The sequence below is a fragment of the Trachypithecus francoisi genome, unplaced genomic scaffold (assembly GCF_009764315.1).
Source record: "Trachypithecus francoisi isolate TF-2019V2 unplaced genomic scaffold, Tfra_2.0 Lachesis_group1, whole genome shotgun sequence".
Lineage (NCBI taxonomy): Eukaryota > Metazoa > Chordata > Mammalia > Primates > Cercopithecidae > Trachypithecus > Trachypithecus francoisi.
The window spans coordinates 12,413,816-12,429,887 of record NW_022681454.1 but is presented as its reverse complement, the minus strand read 5'-3'; the positions used below and the strand labels follow the sequence as shown (position 1 = coordinate 12,429,887).

Sequence of the window (16,072 nt, the reverse complement as noted above, 5' to 3'; positions counted from 1 at the left end):
AAAAGCACTGTGTGCTTTGGTCTTTTGCATAGTAAGTGCCCAGTAACTATGAATTAGTTTATTAATCATAATGGCCTTTTAAAAGTACTGAGCATAGATAGCTTCAACTTGATTTATCACAAATTGCAAATTAGTAGAGCTAAAATTCATGTTCTGTGAAACTTTCCTAGAGAAAATGTTTATTAGAGAATTTCCTTATTACCATCTTATCTGTATTCTCCCCTACCCCACCCCACCAGAGATTGATAGTCCTTGTATTATGTGTTGGGTAGGGCCATTCTTTCATCGAACATTTTTGAGAGTCTGCTATGTGTATTAAGCTAGCCGTTGTTAATTTGCTGAAAGGTTGAGACAAAGAAAGTCTTTAAGGAGTGGTGGGAACCTGCCAACTAGATCTTAATCTTATTCTCTGCCATCTTCAAATTAAAAAAAAAAGTCTTTGTTTTGCTCTGTCTGGTTGTTGAGATTAATAAATACACTTATGGACTTTAGCAAGACAACTTTATCAAGATGACTGAATAGAGACACCTGGCACTTGGTGAATGGCAGCCCAGAATGGCAGTGTGGAGACACCCAATCTCTGCAGCTCCGTCTCCCCTGTCCAGGTCAGATTGGTCCACAAACAGGAGAGACTTCCCCTTGTGGGGAAGAGGTAAGCAGAAGATTCCTACTAGTCCCCGTTGCCACCACAAACATCTACATTTCTTACTACAGGAGAATCCCACAGTTCTTGCAAACCATGACTCTAATTTGGAGAGCTCCTAGGAATTCACACATCTGCCTTGCTGCAGATTAGGAGTACAAGGTGTGCATTCCTCACTCCCCACCCACCCCTTGTGAGTCAAGCTGCTGCAGCATGGTGCCATCTTGAGACCAGAGCCACCTCTGGAGTGTGCACTCTTCTGGGTATCATTAGCCTTTGGACCTCTCCAGCACTGGGACTCCATCTTCATTCCACCAAGTCCAAATGGGTGGCTGAACACCACAGCTTCAGCTGCTCAGAGCCTGGGCCCATGATTGGCTGTGACTCTGGTCCTGCGCAGCAGGGAAACCAATCTCCAGTGCCCACACTCAAACAAGAGGAAAAGTCCGGCAGTCCTCCCAGGGCAAACCTGCCCTTGAGCCAGACAAACTGCTGTGTACCCTCCCCTGAGCAGGAGAGATCCTTGAACCACTGAGTGGCTTACACACCCTCAGGCTGGTAGAGTGGCTGTGTGTCTGTGCCCAGGGCCTGAGAAACAGCCATCTGGTGACATCTGGCAGACACAGTCCCAGGCTGACCGAACATTTGTGTGTCTGCATCCCCTGCCTGAGAAAGAGCCTCATAGGCTGCCCATGGCAGATGTATCCCCAGGCTGACCTAGCAGCTGTGCATCCTTGTCTTAGGTCTGAGAAACAGCCCCATGGGCTGCCCCTACCAAATACCCTCCCAGGCTAGCCATCGATATTCTGGGTCTGAGAAACAACCCTGCAGACCACCTCTGGCAGAAATGCCCCTAGACCAACCGAGCAGCTGTGTGCACCTGTTCCAGGCCTGAGAAATAGCCCTGTGGGCTGCCTCCAGCAGACACACACCCAGGCCAGCTGAGAAGCTGTGTAGCCATGTACTAGACCTTAGAAACAGCCCTTGGCAGGCACTCCCCCAGGCTGGCGTAGCCAGCCGTGCACCTGTGCCCCCAGCCAGAATAACAGGCTGCAAACCAGACCCTAAATTGGCCAAGTTGCCATGTGTGTGCATGCACCCTGACCTGAGAAACAGCCCAGCAAGCCCACCCATTGCAAAGTTGCACCATCGCTACCACATACTGTCTCAGCTTTGGCTACTGAGGCACTCATAAATGTCATGAGTGTGGATTACAACTGAAGAAACTGCATAGAGAAACACTACTGTGTCCAACTAGAAACAAACCCAGTGCACCTTCACTGAACTGACACCCAGGGCCCATCTATATAAGTATTTTATCATACTTCCTAGAATTAGAAGAGGTGACTCTTCTACCAGATGCATAGAAATCAGCATAGGGACACATCAAACATGAAAAAGCAAGGAAATGACACCTTTAAAGAAATATAATGATACTCTAGTAACAGACTTTAATCATAAGAAAATATACAAAACGCCAGAAGTGGAATTCAGAATAATAATCTTAAGGAAAGTCAGTGAGATACAAGAGAATATAGATAGAAAATTCAACAAAATCAGGAAAATAATTTATGATATGAATGAGGAATTCAACAGAGAGATGGATATAACCAAGAACCAATCAGAAATCTTAGAGCTGAAGAATTTAATTAATGAAATAAAAAATACTATCAGAAGCTCCAACAACAGATTCAGACCAAGCAGAAAAAAGAATTCTGCAACTTGAAGACAAGCCTTTTTAAATAACACAGACAAAAATAAATAAATAAAAAAAGAAAAAAAAATGAGGAAAACCTATGGGGCAAAAAAATATAGGATTATTAAGTGAACAAATAATTATATTATGGAAGTTCCAGAAGGAAAAGAGAAGGGAAAAGTTGTAGGAAACTTATTTATTGAAAGAATAGCTGAAATCTTCTTAATCTTGAAAGACAGATGAACATCCACATCCAGGAAGCTCAAAGAACCCAAGGTAGATTTAACCCAAAGAGCTCCCCTTCAAGGCACATTATAGCCAAATTGTCAGAAGTCAAAGAGAATTCTAAAAGCAGCAAAGAATAGTGTCAAGTCACAAATAAGGGAATTGCTAGTGGACTAATTGTGGATTTTTCAGCAGAAACCTTACAGACCAGGAGAGAATAGAATTACCTATTGAAAGTTCAGAAAGGAAAAAAAAAAGCCTGTCAGCCAGAATATTAGAATATTATACCCAGCAAAGCTATCCTTTTTAGACAAGCAAGAACTGAGAGAATTCATCATCACTGGACTGGTTTTACAAAAAATGTTCAAGGTACTCTTACATCTGAAAGTTCAAAGACAGTAACCACCATCATGAGAATATGTGAAACTATAAAACTTGCTACTAGAGCCAATACACAGAGGAAAAAGAGAAAGAAAGAAATTTTATTACAACAGAAAATCATTCAACTATAAGAATAAGCCATAAGTAAGTAAGGAACAAAGGGTATACAGAACAACCAGAAAGCAGTCAATAAAATGACAGGTATAAGTCTTCACCTGTCAATAATAACTTTGAATTTAAACTCATTATATTTCTCATTTAAAAGATAGACTTATTTAATATATTAAGACAAATAAACAAAACAAGACCCAACTATATGCTGCCTACCAGAAACTTAAAGATACACTTAGACTGAAAGTGAAAGGATGGAAAAAGATACTCCATGCAAACAGAAACCAAAAGCAATCAGGAGTAGCTATACATAAATCAGACAAAACAGACTTCAAGTCAAAAGCTGCACAAACAGGCAAAGGAGGACATCATATAGTAATAAAAGGTTCAATTCAGCAAGAGAACATAGCAATTGTAAATATATACATACTTGATATCGGAACACTCAAATATATAAAGCAAATATTAAATCTAAAGGTAGAGATAGACTCCAATACAGTAATAGTTGTTGACTTCAGCACCCTACTCTCAGCATTGGAAAGATCACCTAAACAGAAAAGCAACAAAGAAACATTGGATTTAAACTGCATGATAGACCAAACTGCACCTAACAGACATTTACAGGACATTTCACCTACCCAACAACTACATAATAAACCTTTTCATCAGCACTGAGAACTTTCTCAAGGATTGAGCCGTGTATTAGGATATAAAATAAGTGTCCAAAAATTTAAAAAATTTGAAATCAAAAAAAGTATCTTATCTGACTATATGGGAATAAAACTAGAAATCAATAGTAGATGAACATTCAAAACTATACAAATAACTGGAAATTGAACAGTATTCTGAATGACCAGTGGGTGAAGGAATAAATTAAAAAGGAAATTTAAAAAATTCTTGAAAGAAATGAAAGTAGAAACACAACATACAAAAAGTTATGGGACACAGCAAAGCAATACTAAGAGGCAAGTGTATATCAATAAATGCCTACATCAAAAAGTTGGAAGGATTTCAAATAAACTGCAGTGAATCTCAAGGAAATAGAATGCAAGGACAAACCAAACCCAAAACTAGTAGAAGGAAAGAAATAATAAAGATCAAAGCAGAAATAAATGAAACTGATACTAAAAGAACAAGAAGTTCAACAAAAGAAAAAGTTTTTTTTTAAAAGATATAATCAACAAACCATTAGATAGACTAAGATAAAAGGGAAGTCTCAAATAAATAAAATCAGAAATGAAAAAGGAGATATCACAATAGATACCATAGGACTAAAAAGGATCATTAAAGATTCCAGTGAACAACTATACAGTTTTGAGCTTAATAAAGAAATCAAGCAAGCAAGCTGAAGATCTGACTGCTAGAGTTGAAAACATACTACAAAGCAGTAGTAAGTAAAGTGGCACAGTACTGGCATTAAAACAGACATGTAGACCAATGAAATGGAATAGACAATACAGAAATAGATTCACATATTTACAGCGAATTGACTTTTAACAAATGTTCAAGAACACTCAGTGGGGAAAGGACACTCTCTTTAATAAATGTTGCTGGGAAAATTGGATATCCATATATGAAATAACAGGACTAGACTTTCACCTCTTGCCCTATACAAATACAATAAATATAAAATCAACTAAAAATGTATCAAAAACCTAAATGCAAGATGTGAAACTAAAACTACTAGAGGAAACAGAGAGAAAACACCTCAGGATATTTGTCTGGGAAAAGATTTTATGAGTAAGACCCCACCAACATAGGCAACAAAAGCAAAAGTAAGCAAGTGGGATTATTGCAAATTTAAAAACTTCTGAATGACAAAGGAAACAACCAACTGAGTGAAAAAGTAATCTACAAATTGGGAAAAAAATTTGTGAACTACTCTTCCAACAGGGGATTAATAACCAAATTATACAAGGGATACAGACATCTCAACAACAAAAAACGAAAACAAAGACAAACAAACAAAAACACTTGAAAAACCTAATCCAATTTAAAAAATGGGCAAATGATCTGAACAGACATTTCTCAAAAGAAGACATAGAAATGATCAACAAATATATGAAAAAAAATGTTCCTACATCACTAATCATCAGGGACATTGCAAATCAAAACCACAATCAGGTATCATCTAACCACAGTTAGGATGGCTGTTACCAAAAATACAAAAGAAATAACAAATGCTGATGAGAATGTAAAGGAAAAGAACTCTTATACACTGTTAGTGGGAATGTAGGCAGTATGGATGTTCTTCCAAAAACTACAAATAGAACTACTGTATGGTTCCACAATCCCATTGCTGATTATTTACCCAAAGGAAAGGAAATCAGTGTATCGAAGAGACATCTGTACCCCCATTTTTATTGCAGCACTGTTAATAATATGGAATCAACCTAGATTTTCAACAACAGATGAATGGATAAAGAAATACGATATATTTGCAAAATGGAATTCTTTTCAGCCATAAAAAAGAATGCAATCCTGTCATTTGTGGCAACAGGATGGAGCTGGAGGACATTATGTTAAGTGAAGTAAGCCAGGCACAGAGTGTTAAACACCACATGTTCTCACTCACATATGGAAGCTAAAAATAGTTGATCTTATAGAAGTCACAAATATATCATACTAGAGGCTGGGGAGGGTAGGGGAAAGTAAGGGTTAGGGAGAGATTTGTTAAAGGATACAAAATTACAGCTAGATAAGAGTAATAAGCTCTAGTGTTCTAGACCACTGTAGGAAGACTATACTTAACAATAATGTATTGTATGATTTCAAGTAGTTAGAAGGAGGATATTGTGGGAGGCCAAGGTGTGTGGATCACAAGGTCAGGAGATCGAGACCATCCTGGCTAACACAGTGAAAGCCCATCTCTACTAAAAAGAAATACAAAAAAATTAGCTGGGCGTGGTGGCAGGCACCTGTAGCCCCAGCTACTCAGGAGGCTGAGGCAGGAGAATGGCGTGAACCTGGGAGGCGGAGCTTGCAGTGAGCTGAGATCGCATCACTGCACTCCAGCCTGGGCGACAGAGAGAGACTCCGTTTCAAAAAAAAAGAAGGGGGATATCAATTGTTTCTAACACAAAGAAATGATAAATGTTTGAGATGATGGATATGCTAATTACACTGATCTGATCAGTATACATTATATATAGAGAGCAACATCACCATTAATATGTACAATTATTATTCCTCAATTTAAAATATTGGGAAAAATAAATACAGTTATGTTCAAATCTCCATCGAAGGCCATGATTTTATTTTAGTGAGGTAAAAAGTAAATTTCTGGTAGGTAAATTTCGCAGTGGGTAAGAGGGTTAGTTATTGATTTATTCTGTGCATGTCACAGAAGTTTGGCTGAAATTTAACAATCTCTTGAACTCTGTGTGGTGTGAGATGTCTGAAAAGCTACAGATCCAGCCACATAAGAACTCAAAAATAGTTATATTTTCATATTAGACAACTTCTGCAAGGCAGGGAGCCAGATCTACCAGGCCTAATACCAGGCTTGCTGGCTTTGGCCTTCTTGCTCTTCCAGCATTGGGGCACTCTCACTTGATAAGAGCCTACACTGTAGAGCCTAGAGATTTTTAAATTTATGTCCACCTAAGGGCTTATTGTAGGTAAACCTGGCCATGGCCTAATGTACACTATTACCTCTCATATAAACCACAGTAGTAGCTTCCTAAGTGGTTTTCCTGCTCCTAGGTTTGCTTTCCTACAGTTCTGTTCCCAAATTGCAGTTCAAATTATAAGACTTTTCTGCTTAAGACTCTTTGGTTGGATTACATCAAATGAAATCCAAACTCCTTACCCAAATTTACCAATGTTAGGGGATTGAGCCCTTACCTACTACTCAGACTTCATCTTCCACATGCTTCTTTGCCCTCTATAAGTGCAAGGCATGTTTGTTTTTTTTTTCTGTTCCCAAAACATTCCAGGTTCATTTGTATCATACTTAGAATTTCTTATGCTTGAAATGATTTTCCCTCTTGTCTTTGCTTTTGGCTAGCTCAATTTTGTCATTCACATCTCACCTTCAACATCATTTTTTTAAAGTTTCATTTTAAAGGAGCCACCCAGTCTTCCTGTCTGTCAAGCCATTAAGTTTCAGTTATCTGCATATTCTTATTGTCATCTGATATATTGCTTCTTGTCTGTATTTCACCACTAAAATCTAAACTCAGAGAGCTAAGGACCTCATCACTTACAACAGTGCTTGAACTAATACCGAATGAATAAATAAAAGCCTTTTCATGAATACTGTTGGAATTATAAGTGTTTATGGCCCTGGATGTGTTATTTAGGGAAAATGATTTTTTTTTAAATGAGGAAAAATACATATGTAGATATAGGGAATCCATTAGATGGCCTTCAGGGCCAGGTGGCCTATTGAATTCCACCCTGATGAATAATGTCAGAGGCAGTGTCTTGGGAAATACATCATAGTTTTATACTAGATCATCTTTGAAATAAAATTTCACAGTTTTTATGTTATAATTTCAGGTTAAATAAATAAGAAAGATTTAGGAAGTTTGCTTCTTAAATCCTAACTTGTGGCTTTTACATACATGTTAGGAATCTAAGCTTTTGACTTTTTATTTACAATTTTTTTGTGTTTAATTAAAAAAATCATAATCTGTAATGAATTACAGTTTTAATTTTTCTTTCAGTGTTTCAGGCAAGGGTATAATTGTAATGAAATGGAAATTCAGGAATATTAACTTTTTAAGGAGATTAATTTTAAGTTCAATGTTTTATAACCACATGGCATTTTAATTTGTCATTTTGTTATTTTCTATCTTTAATCCATTATGCCTTTATACTATCTGATCCATCAGCTAGTTTCTCCCCTGACTAGCTAACATTCTCAGTTGGATAGATTATAAACAGAATTAACAGGGGTTGCATAGAAGCTGCCCTCTTCCTGATTTATAGCTTTTTAGTTAGTGGAGAGGTGGTGGTTATCGGTAACTTGTATTGGGGGTGGGAATTATCATGCTCTAGTATAGAGTGGATGGATGAATGATTTCTACTCTTAAAGATGTTAACCAGATCCTTTTGCAAATAAAGACTAATAACTCAGATTTTTAAACAATCTTCATGACAGATGAGGGCATAGAGAAGAGTGCATCAACACTAATTAAGAATGTTGAGTGTATATTCTTCTTAACAGTGATTGATAGTTCTTGGAGTACTATCTCTGTCCAGGAAGTGATGTTTTACATTGGAAAGTTTAAAGGTTACATTTTAATGTACCCTATAAGTTGTGTTCCCTGAACTCAATGAAAATGTATTAGTAAAATAAGTAAACTTCAAGTTGAAAATTTTACTTATGGTCTCAATACAATTATCAGCAGGCTTTTAAAACAGACTTTTTTCTTCAGTAATAGGGAAGTATAAGAAATGGTTATATGTCCAGTTTGAACACCATTGGAATTTATATGAAATTACTTGCCTATATTGTGACTCTTTTGAGTCTTCAAAAATTCTTTATCTGTAAAACAGACATGTGAAACTATTAAATTGGTAATATTTAATTTATTTTGAAGGATTCATATCAACTTGTATAAAATTTATCACCTACAGTATTATACCAAAGTGAACAAGTCATTGTTACCAATTTGTTTAAGAGAGCTTCTAATTTATGAAGCATAAACAAAAACTCTTTTGGGGATTTGAGAAGTTCATTCTCTTTACACATTTTAAGCTAAAACATTCTGCCTTTTCACCATTTCTTTTACTACTTTGCTTCTTTTTTGTTCCAGATAATACTAATCCCGAAGTATCAGAACCAAGTGTCTTTTTCAGATGGAGCCAATATTTCTGTCTCTATTGCTGCTGCTACTACAACTTTTTTTTTTTTAACTTCTCTTCACATGTAAATTTTTCAAATAGAACTGTAATCATTTACTTCCTGGAACATACTGAGATCATTCTATATATTGAAAGAGAAAGTATTTTGTTGTATTTACTTAAAGCTGTTCTCTCACATGATACTTCACACTCCTGTTGTATTTTAAGGACATGTTGATAGCATTTCAAGTTTGATTGGCTGAGTAGTATCTCCAAATCAAATGCATAAGCTTGCCTTCAGACTGTTGTTGTTACTGACAACTATTGAGGAATAAAATATCAAATGAGGGCTGTTTCATAATATCAATCAACAACTATTTTTCATCTGACAGTTGTTGTAGTGATTTTATTTTGTTATTTCATAGTTACGTTTTTGGATATCCTACCCCAAACCATTTTGACAGTACTATAATTTACTTTGCCTAAACAGTATTATGGTTTTTGTGGTTATGTTTTCATTGGTTTTGGAGGAGTTGTATAAGCATTTTGATCATAACAATTTGTTTATATGATATCTCTCTACCTTCTTTTTGTCACAATAGAGAAGATTTATTAAATGCTGACGAAAGCATAATTCGTCTTATTTGTTTTCTTTTAGGATGAATCTTTGATTTTAAATTTTAGAAGAAATTATTAAATGTTAATATCAAATAAAGAACACAGAGCTATAGAAACATTTCTTTGTGAAAAAGGAATTTGGAAAATTTTATTAATATAATTTAAACTCCTTTAATAATGTATTTTAGTCTGTATTTGCAGTGGTTGTGGAAAAAAGCCAAAATAGTTTAAAGGAACACTAGAGTGGGTATCAGAAAACTTTAGATATTTTTCTAGGGTGCTGTAATTTTATCTAGTTACAGGAGCTTGAACAATTTCCTTAACCACTTACGATCATCCTCTTACATAAAATGAGGGGATAGTACTGAGTAATACCTAAGCATCTTTGACCCCTAAAATTTGATGACCCAAACTATGTTTAGTTTTAAGGTTGCTTAATTGAACATGGTTATTGCTAGACAGTTTTAAGAGCGTTTGATTTTAACTTCATTTGTAGTTTAAACCTTATCTTCTTAGTTTTTGCAGTGACTTTTTGGCTGTATTTTATCATTCAGTTGTTAGATTATTAAGATCCTGTTTGCATATATGGTATATGATGGATAGGTACATCTATATCATCATAATAAATATAGCTATTAATAATAATAAACCTGGATTTATTGAATTCTTACTATTTGCCAGGCAAACCTTGGATATATGGCCAACTTTAGTGTATTTTGGGGACTCTAAAAATCGCTCTTTCAAAAAAAATTTTAAATTGTTCCTGAAGTTAGAATTTAAGTATTTTCCACTTTATGTGATACTGTTTTCTGAAATTTCAGATGAATGTGTAGTTTTGCAGTGTAAATAAAGCAGTTCAACAGGTATGGTCTTTTTCTCTCTCTCTTTTTTTTAAATAACTGAGTAATACCTAAGCATCTTTGAATAAAGAAATTTATTATCCCAAGGTTCAGAAGTACAAATGAGGTTCAGAAATATGAAACTAAGTCGCAGGCAGGGCTCTTTAAGATATAAAGATGTAGGAAAAGGACAGATCAAGAAAGACTTTGTGGGCCATCGTATGGGCTTTTAGCTTTTACTCCAAGTAAGATGGAAAGCCTCCAGAGGTTTTTTAACAGTGTGCAGTGATTTAACTTGTATTTGGAAAGGATCACTACAGCTTTTGTTTTGAGAGTATACTATAGTGGATAAGAGTGGAAGCAGGGAGACCAGATGGCTGTCGATGTAATCTAGGTGATACATAATGGTGGCATGGACCAGAGATAGCAGTGGAAGTAGTGAAAAGTGGTGGCTGGGACTAATAGATTTTCTCACAGTTGGTCGTGGAGTAGAGGGGAGAAGAAGCAACATAATACCAAGATTTGGGGCCTAAGCGTCTGGCAGGCTAAAGTTGCATTTACTGAGATGAACAAAACTGTAAGAGGAATAGGTTTTGGGTAAGGATTAAAAGTTTGGTTTTAGATATATTAAGTGTGAGGTGCTTATTAAGCATACATGTGGAGATGTTTAGTAAGCAGTTATGTGTATCTGTAATTCCAGGCGTAAGATGTGGTCTAGAGGGGAGGGGCCAAGATGACTGAATAGAAACAGGCTCCTGTCTGCAGCTCCCAGTGAGACTAACATAGAAGGTGGGTGATTTCTGCATTTCCAACTGAGGTACCCAGTTCATCTCATTGGGACTGGTTAGGCAGTGGGTGCAAGTCACGGACAGCGAGCAGAAGCAGGGTAGGGCATCGCTTCATGTGGGAAGTGCACGGAGCCGGGATCCTCCTCCCCCAGCCTAGGGAAGCGGTGAGGTCCTGTGCTACCTACCCTGTGTGCTACGCTTTTCCCATGGATTTTTACAATCCACAGATGAGGAGATTACCTTGTGAGCCTACACCACCAGGGCCCCGGGTTTTAAGCACAAAACTGGGTGGCTGTTTGGACAGGCACTGAGCTGCAGGAGTTTTTTCATATTCCTGTAGCATCTGGAACTCCAGTGAGACAGGAAAACTGTCCACTCCCCTGGAAAGGGGGTTGAAGCCAGGGAGCCAAGCGATCTTGCTCAGTGGGTCCCACTCCCACAGAGCCCTGCAAACTAAGAACCACTGACTTGAAATTCCCACTGCCAGCACAGCAGTCTGGAGTCTGCCTGGGAGGACCAAGTTTGGTTGAGGGAGGGGCTGTTGCCATTACTGTGGCTTTAGTAGGCGGTTTTCCCGTCAGTGCTAAGGAGACTCGGAGGTTTGGACTGGACAGAATTCACCACAGCCAGCAAAGTGACTGTGGCCAGACTGCTTCTCTTAATTCCTCCTCATGGGCAAGGCATCACTGCAGGAAATCCAGCAACTCTATTCAGGGGCTTTCAGATAGAACTCTCATCTCCCTTGGATAGAGCACCTGGGGGGAGGGGCGGCTGCAGACTCAGGTTCAGGGGACTTAATCTTTCCTGCCTGCTGGCTCTGAAGAGAGTGGCTGATCCTGACAAGGGAGATTCTCCCAGCACAGCGCACCAGCTCTGCTAAGGAACAGACTGCTCCCTCAGCCAGGTCCCTGACCCTGTGCCTCCTGACTGGGAGAGACCTCTAAACAGGGGTTGACGAGCACCTCATACGGGAGCGCTCCAGCTGGAATCAGGTCATTTCCCCTTTGGGATGAAGCTTCTGGAAGAAGGAATAGGTAGCAATCTGCTGTTCTGCAGCCTCCACTGGTGATACCCAGGCGAACAGGGCCATGAGTAGACCCTCAGCAAACTGCAGAAGACCTGCAGAAGAGGGGCCTGTTAGAAAAAAAACAAATGGAAAGCAACAATAACAACAATATCAACAAAAAGACCCCACAAAAACCTCATCCACAGATCAACAGCCTCAAAGAGCAAAGGTAGATAAATCCACGAAGATAAGGAAAAACCAATGCAGAAATGCTGAAATTCCAGAAGCCAGAATGCCTCTTTTCCTCCAAATGATTGCAGTACTTCTCCAGGGCACAGAATGGAACTAAAGCTGAGATGGATGAACTGACAGAAGTAGGCTTCGGAAAATGGGTAATAATGAACTTCGCTGAGCTATAACCCAATGCAAAGAAGCTAAGAACATTGATAAAAGGTTACGGGAGCTGCTGACTAGAATAACCAGTTTAGATAGGAATATAAATGACCTGATAGAGCTGAAAAACACAGCATGAGAACTTCATGAAGCATACACAAGTATCAATAGCCAAATCGATCAGGCAGAAGAAAGGATATCAGAGTTTGAAAACCATCTTGCAGAAATAAGGCATGCAGACAAGATTACAGAAAAAAGAATGAAAAGGAATGCACAAAACCTGCAAGAAATATGGTACTGTGTATAAAGACTGAACCTACGATTGATAGGATTACCTGAAAGAGATGGGGAGAATGGAACCAAGTTGGAAAACACACTTCAGGATGTTATCCAGGAGACCTTTCCCACCTAGCAAGACAGGCCGACATTCAAATTCAGGAAATACAGAGAACACCACTAAGATACTCCACAAGAAGATCAACCCTAAGACACATAAGTTGTGGTCTAGAGATAAAAGTTGGGGAATCAACAGCAGGTTGATGATATTTAGAACCAGTGTGACTGGATGACCTTTACCAAAGGAGTGAGTTTAAAAAGAGATGAGGTCTAAAGATTAAGCTTTGGGTTACACCCATATCTTGTTAAAACCACAATTAAATATCACCACATACTTCTTAGATGGCTGTTATCAAAAAGACAAAAGGTAAGTATTGGCAAGAATGTGAAGAAAAAGGAACCCTTGTATACTGTTGGAAATGTAAGTTAGCACAGCCATTATGGGAAATAGTGTGGAGGTTCCTCAAACGATATGGTCCAGCAATTCTAGTTCTAGTTATATATTTAAAGGAAATGAAATCAGTATGTTGAAGAGAATCTTTACTTCCAAGTTCATTGCAGCATTATTCACTATAGCCAAGATGTGGAGTCTACCTGTGTGTCCATCATTGGAAAAATAGATAAAGAAAATGTGGCATATATATATATATATATATATTTGTGTACACATATGCACACAAATACTATTCAGCCTTAAAAAAAAAGGAAATCCTGTCATTTTTGACAACTCAGGTGAACGTGGAGAACATTATGCTAAGTAAAATAAGCCAGGCACAGAAAGACAAACACTGCACGATATGACTTTTATGTGGAATCTAAAAAAGTTGAACTCTTAGAAGCAAAGAATAGAATAGTGGTTGTCAGGGGCTATGCCAGCTGGAGACAGTGGGTAGATGTTGATCAAAGGGTACAAAATATCACTTAGGATGAATAAGTTCTGGGGATCTGTTGTACAGCATGGTAATTATAGTTAATAAAAACATAGACCTGAACATTGAGAAGAGAGTAGTTCTTTGTAGATCTTAAATGTTCTCACCACAAAAAATAAGTATGATAAGTGAGGTTATAGGTATGTTAATTAGGTTGATTTAATTGTTTACAAGTGTACACATGTCAAACATCACATTGTCCAAGGTAAATATATACAATTTTTATGTCGATTATACCTTAACAAAGCTGAGGGAAAAATAAGCACCTCACTTAGTGTTTATGATTTAGTAGCACATAAGATTATGTAAAAAGCACTTTGGCGAGGTGCGGTGGCTCACACCTGTAATCCCAGCACTTTGGAAAGCTGAGGCGGGCAGATCATGAGGTTAAGAGATGGAGACCATCCTGGCCAACATGGTGAAATCCTGTCTGTACTAAAAATTCAAAAATTAGCTGGGCATGGTGCCGTGCTCCTGTAGTCCTAGTTACTCAGGAGACTGAGGCGGGAAAATTGCTTGAATCCAGGAGGTGGAGGTTGCAGTGAGCTGAGATCGTGCGACTGCACTCCAGCCTGGTGATAGAAGGAGACTCTGTCTCAAAAAAAAAGCATTTTTTTTTTTTGAGACAGAGTCTCGCTGTGTCGCCCAGGCTGGAGTGCAGTGGCGCGATCTCAGCTCACTGCAAGCTCCGCCTCCCGGGTTCACGCCATTCTCCCCCCTTAGCCTCCGAGTAGCTGGGACTACAGGCTCGCACCACCACGCCCTGCTAATTTTTTGTATTTTTAGTAGAGATGGGGTTTCACCGTGTTAGCCAGGATGGTCTCGATCTCCTGACCTCGTGATCCACCCGCCTCGGCCTCCCAAAGTGCTGGGATTACAGGCTTGAGCCACCGCGCCTGGCCAAAAAAAGCATTTTATATTACACACATAGTTGTTGTTTTAAAATTTTTACTTTTTCTCTTTCATAGCCCTAACTTGAAGCTCAACAATTGTTTTGAAAATTAAATTATTAGCTCTAGCTAATCTCTTAATTTTCATTCAAAATTTCAAGTTTAAAAGATAAGAAATTGTAATTCCCCATAAGGATACTTATTTTATACTATGTTCTGCCACTTTAATATCTCTAATAGAGGGAGACAGTGTGGATAGTGGTTAAGGACACAGACTCCTAATCAAGACCACATCGATTCTGATATGGGTTCAGTTACTAACTGAGTGACTGTGGTAAGGTCCCTACTCTCTTTGTACCTTAGTTTTCTCATTTGTAAAGTGGGACTAACAATAGCACCTACCTCATAAAGAAATTATTGTAAGAATTTAAACTATATAAAGCTTCTAGAACCATATCTGTTACATAATAGTGCTATATGTGTTAGTTGTTACTGTCTTTCCCATTCTTGCTTCAAATCCTGTCTTCTACTTATGGGTAATGGGAGGAGGTCCTGCTAAATATATGTATTTTTCTAATATAAAGATTTAAAAATCAAAAACTTGATATTGTGAAATATCTATGAAATACATAAACAATGATTAAAATTTTGGTTATAATTAATATTTAGAAGCCAAGCCTTCATTTAAGTTATAGTTTAGAAGTATTTTTTTTAATGGAAATTTGGTTAAATTCTGCTGGTGGAGGTGATATAATTTGATATCTAATCTGAATGGTGAAAGCTCTTGTGCTATTGCCATGAATTTTTATCTCAAGTTTATTTTGCTATGTAGACATGTGTCTAATAAAAAAAAGATGCTGCATAAACCATCATTTGAGTTTGAATGTGAATGTGCTTCTGTTTTTGGTTGAGGTATAAATGTTATTTCTGGCTGTGTCCTTCATACTTAGCTCTTCTTACAACAAATGGAAAGTCCTTAATTGTACCTGAGGGAATAGTTAATCCATAGTGGACATATGGTGGACAAAAGCTGAGTCTACTAAATGAAATAAAATTATAAATGGTAAACGTGAATGCCTACAAAGCCTGGCAGCCATGTAGGATTGACTATTTGAGATTACCCTGTTTTGTGTATAACAGTTCTTTTCTGGTGAGTTTGTGTGGTATATGTAGTATAAATTTGATTTTAAAATGTGCTCTCAAGTTATGTATAAAGCATATTTATCTTTTTTACTGTTCATTGAGTTCATGATGTGACTTTGATGCCAACAATAGAGGACGATGAGCTCACATTTTTGGAAAGTTACTGCTCTTTTGATTGGGGGCAGTTAATTAGCATTAACCCAGAACAGCTCTTGGGCTTTATGGATTTGGGTGTTATGTGGTTGGACTGCTCCAGCTAAAGGTTAAGTATTAATGGAAAA

General features: G+C 37.7%; 1 protein-coding gene across 4 annotated transcripts in view; it reads left to right on the top strand.

The window, feature by feature from the left end:
• RAB28 (RAB28, member RAS oncogene family) overlaps nt 1-16,072 on the top strand; it is a 137,818-nt gene that overhangs the window by 40,071 nt on the left and 81,675 nt on the right. Inside the window, exon 5 of one of the 4 annotated variants that reach the window (XM_033213765.1) lies at nt 8,822-9,102. The exons of the other annotated variants lie outside the window; for them this stretch is intronic. Within the exon in view, the coding sequence (XP_033069656.1) occupies nt 8,822-9,087 (266 nt within the window). The 3' untranslated portion in view covers nt 9,088-9,102. Of the gene's footprint in view, nt 1-8,821; nt 9,103-16,072 lie in introns of those variants that run through there. 4 annotated transcript variants of the gene reach the window in all.